General features: G+C 35.6%; 1 protein-coding gene and 1 long non-coding RNA gene across 3 annotated transcripts in view; one reads left to right on the forward strand and one right to left on the reverse strand.

Annotated features, from left to right (window-relative positions):
- The window catches only part of LOC105267013 (Down syndrome cell adhesion molecule-like protein Dscam2), a 74,859-nt gene that overhangs the window by 58,394 nt on the left and 3,311 nt on the right, over positions 1 to 13,154 (reverse strand). For both annotated transcript variants that reach the window (XM_011305580.1, XM_011305579.1), the window contains exons 2-4: positions 10,120 to 10,232; positions 8,722 to 8,903; positions 8,060 to 8,198 (exon numbers count right to left, since the gene is read on the reverse strand). In XM_011305580.1, coding sequence (XP_011303882.1) covers positions 8,060 to 8,198; positions 8,722 to 8,903; positions 10,120 to 10,204 — 406 coding nt within the window. In that variant the 5' untranslated portion in view covers positions 10,205 to 10,232. The remainder of the gene's footprint in view (positions 1 to 8,059; positions 8,199 to 8,721; positions 8,904 to 10,119; positions 10,233 to 13,154) is intronic.
- Positions 4,356 to 8,087, forward strand: LOC105267012 (uncharacterized). Its single transcript, XR_892210.1, has 4 exons — positions 4,356 to 5,169; positions 5,688 to 5,841; positions 7,646 to 7,812; positions 7,998 to 8,087. It is a non-coding gene; the product is annotated as an uncharacterized lncRNA (long non-coding RNA).

A 13,154-nucleotide genomic window follows, 5' to 3' on the forward strand; every position in this document is an offset into this window, starting at 1 on the left:
AATGAGTTCCCTTGATCATCTTGCCAACCTACTACTTGGACGAACTCTGATACGAAAGAAGGGATACTGCATTTGAGAATAGCTGAGTTTCCACGAATTACGTATTCGTTATTTACTTCTGACTGATAGTATTGATGGACCACTGCAAAATTACTAAGAGTTATATCGGGACATTACACGAACGAAAACTTATCAGATGAAATCTAATGCAATACTTGAAAAATTGATGCACCAGCAATACAATTTTTGTTTAGCCCTCGCACTTTTTTTTCCTCAACTAATACTATAGTAAAATTTTTCACAACATTTTTCTGCATTTCGCAAAAAGTTAAAAGACAGTTAAATATTTTATATTTAATTTACGGATATTTATTTATGAATTTACGATGCCATTCATGATCGCAATCGACCAAGTTCGAAAAATATCCAACCTAATCTATAAGTATTAAATATTAATCCTTATAATTTATCGAAATCACAAAGATTCTTTTGGGTTTCCGAGATTTTACATCGATTTATTAATAAAGGGACTTTGACATTCGATTGGAACTAATAACAAAATTGCAAATAAAAGTTAATATTTATGAAATTTGTCGCATAAACGAAAAAAAATCATGCGTTTCGAACATCAGCGAAATGTGTTGGTATAAACAAGGGGGTAAGAAATAGATAAGCGAATTTCGAATTTCCTAACTCACATTGATATAAAGACGTTACATAATCCTGAATCCTTCCCTCCGATGGGTTAAAATGAAGAAGGAAATAGTATATTTCGTTACAAGTCCGACTGACAAATCCCCGTCACACATGCGTCGAATGATAGTTTTTATTTTACGTTTAACTTTTTGTACCTTGTACCTTTTTTTCGTTTACAGATAAACGGAAGGACACATTTCGGCACGAAGTAAACGACGTAGCAGCAATGCTAAAATTAATATATTTCGTAACGGGTGCGGAAAAGTGATTTTTGGAAAAATTGGTTTTCTGCACGTGACGCGAACAATATTCCTCACAATGTGTGAATTAAGTCATTTACAGGCAGTTTTGAAAACACCAAGTTTGCCTATAAAGTCACTTTATCCGCACAGCGTGATGAAATAGTATATTCCCGAGTCAAAATTTTAGTTGATTTTTCAACGTACTTCTAGCTGCCCGTACCGTCACACTTTGATGTTGAAATTTTCCGCCCATTTTTCAACGTACTTTCGAGCGGCCTCAATGTAATGGTCGTCGGACGTCGAAAACCCGTTCAATTGCTACTCGGGATTTCGACGTACCCTCAACTATCATAACGGCGTCTTCCGATTATTGTATTTACCACTGGTTTTGACTTTATTGCAATGCTTCACATAATTTTTATGTAATAATGATTTACTACTTTTTATAATTACTAACTCAATGTAACTCTTAAATAACTTCTTTCTTTTATTCTTTAATAAAAATTTGCAATTCATTAAACTCTAATGATTCACAAGGGAGGGAGATATCGTAGAGGGTGGGATGGGCCCCGTGCCCAGCAAAAGGAGAATTGACGTTGAAAGCCCGTTGAGTGTCCGTTGAGTTCCGATGGATTTTCAACGTAAAATGAGGAATATTTGGAAATAAAATCCAGTATTTACGTCGAAAGTCAGTCGATTCTCAACGTCATTTAAACGTCGCAAACGGACTAATCGAAGTTGGAATTAAGTCGACAAATCAACGAAAATTTTGACTCGGGTTGGAAATAATATGTTAGGATGGGGCGTTCGAGCCGCAGGCAAAAAGTTCCTCTTCACCAAGGCATAATGTTAGAGAACGCGTAAGTGAGGTTAAGTAGTGGATAGCATTTAAAAACAATTTATGGGGATCAATACTAGAAAAATAATGTATCGCTGATTTTTATCATATGCTAATCACTAGTTTTTTACTATTAATTTTTTATGTGGATATAGTCATATGAGCAAAACGAAAGTAAACAATAACATCTAATGAATAGCCTAGTGTGCAAAAGGAGACAATGCTACCAACTTGCGCTGCAGAAACTTTCTCCTGTACGACGTTGCTGCTATCTAACCAATCCTAATTTCTTAAAATATTGTTAATATTTATATGTACGACACTTTCAACAAAATTTATTTGTCACCATTAAAAAATCATAGCATAGTGGAAATAATGACTACGAAGTCAGCTTCTTTTAGCATTTAAAAATTTCACGTTTTCATGTTCAGGGATGGGAACGAAAAATTCTACCTTCCCCTTTCCACTCACCTGCCCGTTTCATTAACGGAAGTAAACGGTTTTGCAAATTTTGTAAATTACAACTATCATATTTACCGGCAGTGTTAAACTATTTCTCAAAGAGTTACAATAGATTCTGTAATTTCCTCCCCAAAGCGGATATATAAGAAATAAAAGTACATGGCCGAAAATTTCGTCGGTAATTCCGAAAACGGACTTTATGTCCACAGTAGTTGAATTCGAAATGTCCGGGCAGACTTTTTACCGACGTCCTGATTATGGCGATCTATTTTACCGACAGACACTAAATTCTATGTTCTATGAAAGTTTTGATACACACGCTCTACTTTATTTACAGGTACAATACCATCGTTTTGCAGCTATCCGCATGGAAAATTTCGTCAGAGAAACTATTTTTAATTCAATGAATTTACGTGAGGAAAATATGTAAAATATAAGTTGTATATATTTTTTCAATATATTCGGTATAAATTTCGCAAAGATCATAAAAGGTAAGTTTGGGTCGTTCTGAGTGTTGTCGGACGGCGGGTTTTTTGAAAACATTTTTTCAAGGGTTCGCTTACCGTAAAATCTACTGAAGAAATGAAGAGATTTAGTTATGAATAAATCTCGATTGATTAAGAAGTATCAACTCAGAAATACATATTACTTCATATTGGTTCCGAACGAAAATTTCGTAATCGTTCATTTTTTTAATTTTTTAATTTTGTCTGAAAATCACGTAGACTATTATGAAACATGAAAATACAAAGTGTGAAGTAAATTTGTGTGCAAATTTTTTTACTAAACAAAAACACAAAAGGACCAAAGCTTAAGCTAACAATCTGGAGTTTTGAGGAAGAATGGGAATTATATGAAGACGTATCTTAGCGAAATTTCAAATCCATGGATTAAGTATTTTTTGAGATATAGCTATTTTTCGGCAAGCGTTTTTGTGTCGAGTATCTACAGAACTACTGATTACTACTGCAATGTACCTCACAATTTTCCAGACGATTTATCAATTTTTTACTATATACAAGCATTCGAAAGTTTTGAATTCTTTACATTTACGGTATCTAAATATCTCGAATTTTAACCAATCATAGTAGTGGATTAAAGCCAATCAATTGGTGAGAAAATGTGGCTAACTTTTAGGTAATTTTTTCTTGAACGACTAAAACCCAACACAATTATCAAACGGTTAGGTAATTTTTCCTGAATTTTTCGCTCCGTGTAGTGGAAATAAAAAATTTGGGTAAAGTACTACGATGCCAACCTCTAGGTAGTCGACCTTTGTGGGGTTCATACCAGCCGCGGCCACGTCGCACACCCTAAGTTACGCCGAGAGCTAGTATGATTTCGATTAAATCATACTTAGCAAGAATTTAAGAAATTTAATTTAATAACCTTTTTTTTTAATTTACATCTCTAGAAAAGAGGAGAAGTGAGAAGTAGCGTACATCTACGCAAGCACCCATCATAATAAATGACTTGAAGTATACAAATTCAAAGGTTAAATTTAGGTTTCGTGTGAGGATGGTATTGTATCCCTTTACGAAAATTTCTAAAATACCTTCAATGCGAAGCATTGTCATCCTGTTCGATAACGAGGAATAAATTTAAAGTGACCTTCAATCCAATGCTCATGCCCCCCTCCTGAGTCCACCATTCATCTTTCTCCCCTTCAATGTTATACATTGAAAGTGACTCTCGTTAAGCAGACGAGACTGAATAAAATACAGAGAATTACACGGAGAGAAATATTCAAGAAAAACTATAATTTTAGGTGAATTTCTACGAAAATATGAGAAAAAATCGAAAACTCAGTAAATTTTTAAGTCTGTCACTAAAAGAGTACGAAAAAAATACGTAATTTTCCTGGAAACTATAAAATCTAACAAGAATTTCACGGATCGTTATGTTTAAAAATTTTTGTGTGACATTCGGTGAATTTTACATGTTTTTTCGGGTAAATTTTACTGGACATTTCTGTCCTCGTAAGGATATTATACCGCCTCTCGCGCCAAAATACCCGAGTTGCGCATGATGCCGTAAGATGGCGGTACAAGAGGTGTAGAAATTCTCCAGCAAAATAAAAGTTTTTGTGATTTACCAAAAACTTAGTAAATGTCGACATAAAAAATGTCCACTTGTTCAGCTTGTTAAGGCCAGACAACAATTTGTTTGCTGTCTGGCCTTAACGATTAACAAACGGCTAGTTATCAGATATGATATCTATCTCAACGTCTTCAAGTGGCAGAAATTGGATCTCTCATAATACGCGTAGAATCAGTGACCCGACGTTTATTAGAACACGTACCTTCATTCTTATTCTCCGTGCGCAATCTCCGTTTATTTGTATCCCACTCTATCATACGGCGACTATTAGTCTCAGTAAAGTCACTTGAAAGTGGTATACACTGAGAAAAAAGTTTTTTGAAAAAAGCATCTTTATAAAGTATACTTGTATGAAGAAACTCATAGTCACAAATTTCCAAGAAAAAGATATCTTGCAGGTAGAGACAAAATTTTAGTCAAAAGGTTTTGTACTTCTACGAAAGATGACCAATGAATTGACAACCACAAGGCAATTTCTCGAACCAAATCGGTTTTACATTGAAATCTTTTGGATTTTAGAGAAGAAAACGTGTGAGTAAATTCCCTAAGCAAAATTTTATTTCGGAAATGCCACTTTCACTATGAATAAACCATCATCATCCTTGCTACAAGTACATAATGTTTCGATCGAAGTTTTTCTTCTTTCCGAGTAAGATATGATTTTCGAAAAAATCTTCATCTTACGGATGAGTACTAAATCCCTTAATTACTATTTTTTCCTGTCAGTACAAGATATCGCCTTGTTGGAAATTTTTGGTTATAGGTTTCTTCATACAAGTAAAGATGTATTTTTCAGAGAATTGTTTTTTTTTCAACTGATTACTGAGCTAGGTACTATTTGCCAATCTATATTTGAATCTACATAGTAATTTCCTACGCCAATTTGAACTATGCAAATTCTGCTGTCTGCTTAATGAACTGTTTGCTACAATTTTGGTCATCTTTAAAATCTCATAGTCTAGACTTTTGTACATTAATTGCTTCACTCGTGTCTTTTTTCATTAAGTCGTGCTCGATCTTCATGGACGATACGCTCTTCAATTACCTATACCTATCGATAGTTTATTCAGTGTGGGGACTAACTATAAAATTTTAATTATATATGAAAAGTTAGAGAAAGGCTGCTGCCTTTCTTCCTCTTTCCATCAGTGCATAGAGACGTTGACGGCAGCTCTTCGAACTCTTTGTCACAAAGATTGAAATTTTTTTTCGATTACAAAACTAAAATATTTTCTAACATTGAACAATAGACTTGACTCAGTATTTTTTCCCCGTGTAATCATGAATATTTCCTTTTACATTCACTCTGTATTCGAATACTTTTTACATATATACGCCAATTATTTTAGCGAATATGAGTCTACATATGCAGAGCATAGGAATAACGAGCTGGGAATGACGTTAATAACAAGCTTAACGCCAAAAGAGGGACAACGCGCAGAGAAAACCGGATGCTATAAACAGTCGCTGTGCAGCACTTATATTCATCTTTTTAACCGAATGGTACGATACGCAATAAAGATACACCAACTGAGTGAAAATCAAGTTCATTTTACGCACACGCATTACGCGATCTCTGAATTTTACACATAACGTAAGGAAAACAATTACTTTCCGAACTGTGAACTTTAGAGGCAGGCAAAACAAAAAGTACTTTTTCGTCACGCCGTGCGTAAAATAACACTTTACACACAAAACCCTATATCACACACATTGTGATGAAGATTAGGATTCGATGTGTTTTTGGGAGTCCTTTTCGGCTTGTGCCATATGAATTTCCTACGAGCCTAAAAGCACTTCCCCGTAATCGTATGGAAATATACTATTTCATCATGTTGTGTGTAAAGTGACATTTTACTCCCATGAGTCAAAACCCAGTTTTTCGCGTTTGTATCGAAATAATTTATTTCCGTACTGCTGCTCAGAAATTTGGTACTGTACTTGCCAAACTTAAAAACTTGAACATCACTACGGAAAAATATTTTTCGTGGGCGGTAGTTATTGTGCTTTTTACTCGTATGATTGACTCTAAAATAATCCCATAACTACTGGCCGAAAAAATACTATTTGACGAGTGTGAGGATTTTATACCAAGCCGAAGTGCTCCTTTTTGCATTTGTCTAATAAAAGAAGAGATGCAAACGAGACAGAGTGAATGTCCGGTAATCTATTCAAGATGTTTCTGGGATATCAATTTAATTTAATACCATATTCATCGCCCGAGACAAACTCTTCATTCTGGTCAGTGTGCCAAGACAGGACGCTAACAAAGTCTGCAACGAAGGAGGGCACAACGCACTTCAGAATCGCACTGTTTCCACGTATTGCATACTCCTTATTTACGTCTGTATCATAGTACTGCGCGACCACTGTTGATCAATAATAATTCTGATTGAGGAATGTTAATATGAAGTTAAATCGGCGATACCCTAGTAGTAATTGCTTTCTATGCCGATGCAAAATTAAATTTATTATGAAAACGATGGAAACAACTAAGATCCCTCACAGAAAAAATACACATGTTAATAATTATACGTGAGATATATGTTACATATTTTTAGCCGGGAGTTTATCGGAAATATTGCATTTCTGACTGGAATAAATATGCGTATAATTAATATATTTCTATGTGGATTCTGAATGGCAGCTAAGAGATCGCTGAATTTTTCTATAAAAGATGTTATAACTGTTCAATTGTCATGCTAGAAAATAAGCCATCACTGTATTGCAATCTTCCTAAATGCAAATTGCGTGAATTCAATATTTCAGGAACTTGTAATCATATTTTGAAATATAGCGAACACCGTTACATTTTTTTGGCGACATATACTCATATCAATCAGTTTGAAAAATTGGCTGAATATTGAGCTCACTACAAAATCTTTGAGATTAATCTTTATATTTGCAAGTTTTATCTTTTGGATATTTTCAATTATTTCACATTTTAAAGTTTTTGAATTGTCCGAAAGAAGATAAATTGTTTTCTCCATCGTTTTCGATTGGGGTACGTATCGGCGTATGTGACACCTGAGTACGACAAAGACGGTAAATTTTACGTAAAGGTACTAAGGATCCTGCTTTTGATAAATAAATGTGTGTGACGTGCGTAGTATACCTTTATCCTTAGGTCAATATGTGTTCGGGCATTCCATACGTGATATGCGAATATAAAATTCTCACTTGCAAGCAGTAATCTGTGATTTTATACAATTTTTTTATCAGTTTGGAATCTTCACGAACGACAACTTGCATTTTTTGTTCGTGTAATCGAAAATCTGAAAAAATGAATCTAGAACTTATGTTTTAGCAATCCTGAAGGAATTGTAACGAATAGAGACCTAATTTCCAACTTCCTACAATTAATAGAGCGATGGGGGTATACGAGGAAGTAACATTGCAGCGGTGGCGACGCAAGGGACATCTCGTTAACCTTTTCAATTGCAAACAGATTGTCCTGCCAATGAAATATGACAGGTAGGCTGACGCTAGTAGTAATCTTGCTCGTTCAGATAGTAGCCGCGGTTAGTAAGGCATGACCCGATATAACGCTTTAGTTGGGGACACCCTAGTATGCTATTAGAATATAATATAATTATTTGCTATTGTGCAATTTCGCATACTTGTCGATGACGAAAACTTACGCATTTACTTCTCTTTAGATTTGGCTCATAATTATGACGGGAATATAGGAATGAATATAAAAACTAGGCCGAGACCTTACCAGCTCTGACGTTGACATCTCGGCTATGTACGGATCCAGCTGGAGATGTTGCTAAACAGCTGTAAACCTGAGCATGAACTTCTTGGCGATAATCTTCAGCTCGGAATGGTGGGAATACCAAATTTCCATTTGGCAAAACCTGAAAAATCGAAAATTATACACGTGTCCCTAGTTCAATGCAGGGTGACCAGGCGGGGATTTTTGCCAAAAATTTTTAATAATTTTTTCAGAGTAGGGTAGATCATAATAAGCTCTGAATGAAATATCAACTATGTGGTTCGAAAAATATCAATTCTTCGCGTGATTGGCGTCACTCGATTAACTGTGACTGCAAAAAATCAAAAAAATATTTTGAAAAAACCGCCGTCTGGCAACTCTGGTTCAACGTATACAGTAAAGAGCAGCGACTGATAGATCATCGCTGGTTATCCAGCAATAATATAAAAATTGCCAAGAAAATTCTTGTAAATGTTTTTTAAGAATGAAATAATTAATCAACTTTGGAAATTCAATGAATAACCCATTATGCGAGTTAGATAAAAGTGCTTTTGTCTAGCAGTAAATCCTGATAGCAAATTTGTTCAATGAAATCGCATATCAATCGGAGGATATTCAGTAAGTTTAAAATTGGAGGTTGCACTTGAAAGTAAATAAATACTGACCTGTCTTAGTCCAGGAACATCTCCAACAGCAGTACCATCAGCACGAACCCATATGATATCCGGTTGTGGATTACCTCGAGCCTGACATTCGACCTCAGCACCAGTTCCATTAGAAAAGTCCACACGATTTGGGGGTTCCTTGACAAATACCGGTCCCATCGACTCATCTTCAGCTCTTACAACTGAAAACGACAAATTCAACAGATTAATTCACTGCAAAGTATATACCGAGGCATTATATTAATGTTCAGATTAGGAGAATTAGAGTACATCTTAAACGAAACTCTGTTCTCTGTGTAGTAATTTTCCTATACTCATCTATAACTTCTATTATACTTCTACGTGTCCGAGAATTCTCGTACAACATATGATATAGTGTAGTGACTTTACTAGACCGTAATTGCATAAAACTTCCATTACATTTGTAGTAATTCCACTCTAGATATTTTTAACAGTGTATGTTATAGAGGGTCAAAATCTATGACAGATGTGTTTTTTTTTATTAGCTGAAACGTTGTTTAGAGGGGTGCAACACCCCTCCAAGGGTGATTTTTCCGTTTCACGTATAAGGAGAAGGTTTGATAATAACTGATCATCGTAGCAATAAAGATCCCATCAAAAGTCATGAAAAACAAGCTAGAAATGTTCCCAAATATTTTTTTTCTTTGGTTAACTCGCGTGGAGAAAGATTATTTTAGTTAACAAAATTGAAACTCGAGTAGCGGAAGTTATTTTATATTTCATAGTACAGGAACCGGCCAATTGAACGCGGGGAGTGAAGCAGTTACTGCAAGCTCAAAATTAAAAATAGTAATTTATGTTACAAGGGCCGAAAAGTATTTCGGGAAGGCAGTTTATTAGGATTCTGATCAAATATGTTGTTAAAATGCTTTTCAGACGGTGTGGTATGTGTGACTTTGCGATACGAGGCCCGACTAACCGAGTGTTTTTATTGTCCTAGGGAGATGAGGAAAAAGGAAGATGATAAGCGGCGACTTACCTTACTAGGACAATAAAAGTACGTCCCCCATTCGAACTCTAAACTATATCCCGTCTGAGGGATGCCAATAAACAGAACCAAAAGAATGATCATATAGAAATGAAGTCTGATGCTTGACTATTATCCCGAGATATCTTCGGGCCGGGTGATAACATTGATCTGACTGGCCTTACCTCTGAATTATTAATAGACCGGCCCAAGCATTTTATTTATTGTGTTGAGTGTCTTTCTCTAAATAAAACAATACTGATAACATTCTAGTTTCAACGCCAATGGACTCGAATAAGATAGAAAATCGTGTGGTGAATCAACATCCGTAGAAGTAGAACCGATGACTTTGTCTCAAGAACTAGTATCAGCAAAATTGCAACATCCGTATTAGAAAAATTTTTACTCACCATTAGTCATAACAGCGATCAATGCCAGTATAGCGAGGGGAACCTTAGACGGGCCTGGTGGATGACATAACATTGTGTACATCATGGTATCCTTGGCTGGGCAGCAAGCACACCTGCGATCGTCACAAGAGTCCAGTGTAAAAGATGACTTGATTTCAATCACAAACTTACTACCACTTTCTCTATTTATTATTTCTCATTTAAAGCTCAGTTCAGTTCAACTATTCACTTCATCTTTAAGCTGAGACAACAGTTTAGGCGTTGTAGAGATTGTTGTCGATAAGGCTCTCGCTTGTGGAATAGTAGGCAAGATTACTAGAATTGCCTGCTTGAAGTCAGTGACTGCACTAACAACCAATTGTACTAATTTCTAGTGAAATAAGAAGAAATTTATTGCAGTAATCGACATTAAATGACACGATTTCAGCGATAGTATTTCATCTCTGAAAGGAGAATCATAAAACGTATGGTCCAGACGGAGCAAAAAGAAGGAGAAATCAACAACATGTAGAGAAGCATTATTTTTTAATGTCTTAAATTCACGATCAAAGAAGGCTTACAATAAACTGACAAGCATCCATCACATTTTCCCGAAAGAACTCAGTCAAACAATATTTGAACTAAGTGTGCACTAGTAGAACTGTCTATTCCTTCCTAATTCCAAATGTGCCAACTAGGTATCGTAATCAAGGACTTGAACCGAAACTCTGGAATAATACGAATAAAACGAAATGGCGTTTTTGGCGCTTCATTTACCGGAACGTTCAGGGAGGGGAAACTAAACTGGGAACGTAAGTCCGGTAACGTTACCACCAGGAACGAAACTCTGGAATGAAAATAGCATTACCATCACAGAATTGTTTCTTCTGTACCAAACTGTTTCTCGAATAAATACCAATTCTGTGGATGAATGATTTTTCTATGGTGTTAAAGCTACTCAGTAATTTAATTGAAAGAAAAATTGCATTTTTATTGTGCCGAAAAAATTATTCGGGTCAATTAATTTACTCTTGTAAAGTAAATGTACTCTATTATCTTAATCCTGTCTATTTTAACGCAAAAAATTGCATTCTCTTTTTATCGCAATTTATTAAAGTTTTTTGTTAAATATTGTGAAACTTGAGTTTATGAAATGAATTTGTCTACTAATAAAATGCTCCTTATGACAATACCAATCTAATTGAATCCCCACATTATTACATAATTGCTATTAGTCTGGTAATAATTGGTATTTTTCATATGTCAACGGAATAGTACATTTCACGTGAAGCGAAAAAATCGAAGGAGTCATGTCCACGTGCAGAATTACCACGTGGTTAGCACGTGGGTAAAATTCTTTATGCGTTACGTCTTCCAATGGGTATTCCGAGTAGAAATAATGACATTAAGTCCGCGATAAAGTAGAGCGGTACAAGGGTCTTCTCCATCTACGCTTAACCCTTCATCGACGGTAGGAATTAATGTACATTTACAAGTTAAAATCCAATAAAAAATTCCTGTATACCATGTGAATACGCGCTGTTACAAGGAATTGTTACACAATCTGTAAGCAGTCTGTAAAATCTAAATAATACTAAATAATAAATTCAACCCTCAAAGTACATGCGGGTTTAAATCACTGTAGGATAATAAGAAGAATAAATGGAGAATTCACTAGCCGCAAAACTCGAAATTTCGAACGTCATTTACTAGGTCCCGGATAAATTACGAGTTAAACAATGGTAAGATACGATTTTTAGCTCATAAGTGACAGCTGGAGTCATTTCGCAGTTAAATCATAGTGATGGTAAACCAGAGTGTCATTCTACATTCATAGAACATATTTTGTGGACTCAGTCATTTCAGAACATATTTTCTGGACTTTTTGCAATTGGCAATGAGCTTATATCTCAACCATACGAAGATGAAGCGATTTTGGGATAAATATAAACTCCAAAGAAGTTGGATGGATTTATTTTAACGTTTGAAATAATAGCCAATGCCAGTCACGTTTCCACCGAGAATATATCATCATTGTGTTGTCACTAACGAGTTAGTTGAATTCTACTCGTGTCCAACTCCTGGGTGGAAATAAGCCCAGTATGTCTGACGGCCGTTCATGAAGCGGATGTGATTTCAAGAACATTACTCCTTATGATCTCGGTAGGAGAAGTTACCCTTTCCTACTCTGAAGACCATTTATGTATAATTGTGTAGTTGTGAGGTGCTGTATTGTTCTGCGCGATCGGAATGCGCGGTGGGAAACTTTAGTGCCACCCGACATGTGCCTTGGCTTTGCCTCGTGTTGGGTCGTTGAGGTTGAGGTTAAGTTTAATAAAGTGAAAGAGGCAGATTCCACTCTCTTTTTCTTTCTCTTCCCTCAAAGTCATCGCCTTGTAGAAGGCGATGGAGTAAGGTCTCTCAAGTCATTTTAGAGCTTAGAATTAGTAGCCGCATGAAACACAATATATATGCAAATATATATTAGTTATATATTAATTTATATTAATTATATATTTCGGCCAAAATTCAATACGTCACATATAATTATTAAAATACATATTTATCCTGTGAGACTGCCTTAAGGTCGAAATTAGGATAGGATATTATGCAAGAGGTGCGGGATGGATTTTTATTTGTTACAATCCCACGAGTCAAAAAAAGCATAACACACGTGGTTCATATACTATTTTATGTCATTGGGCCCGTAATCTGCGATTCTCGTGAACGAAATGAGGTTAGAATGGCGTGATTACGGGTTCCTATGATATTACAAAATGGCTCTACATATTGTGATGATTGAAATTTTATTGAATAGAGTAAAACAAAAGTATTCTCTGGCCTTGGGAGTTTTCACAAAAAGGGTTCTAGATTCTGTGTTTCTGGCTCTTTGGGCCTCAACATTTCGCACCCTACTCAAGAGACCTACTGCACACTCCGGACGCCGCATTTGAATTTGACGGTTCGAGTTCACCAATGAGGAATTAGTCCTACGCGTTTCGAGATATTTCGACTCGGGCGAACTTCATTTTTGTGTTTCTACTTCCATAATAAGA

Source organism: Fopius arisanus, unplaced genomic scaffold (assembly GCF_000806365.1).
Source record: "Fopius arisanus strain USDA-PBARC FA_bdor unplaced genomic scaffold, ASM80636v1 scaffold00043, whole genome shotgun sequence".
Classification (NCBI taxonomy): Eukaryota; Metazoa; Arthropoda; class Insecta; order Hymenoptera; family Braconidae; genus Fopius; species Fopius arisanus.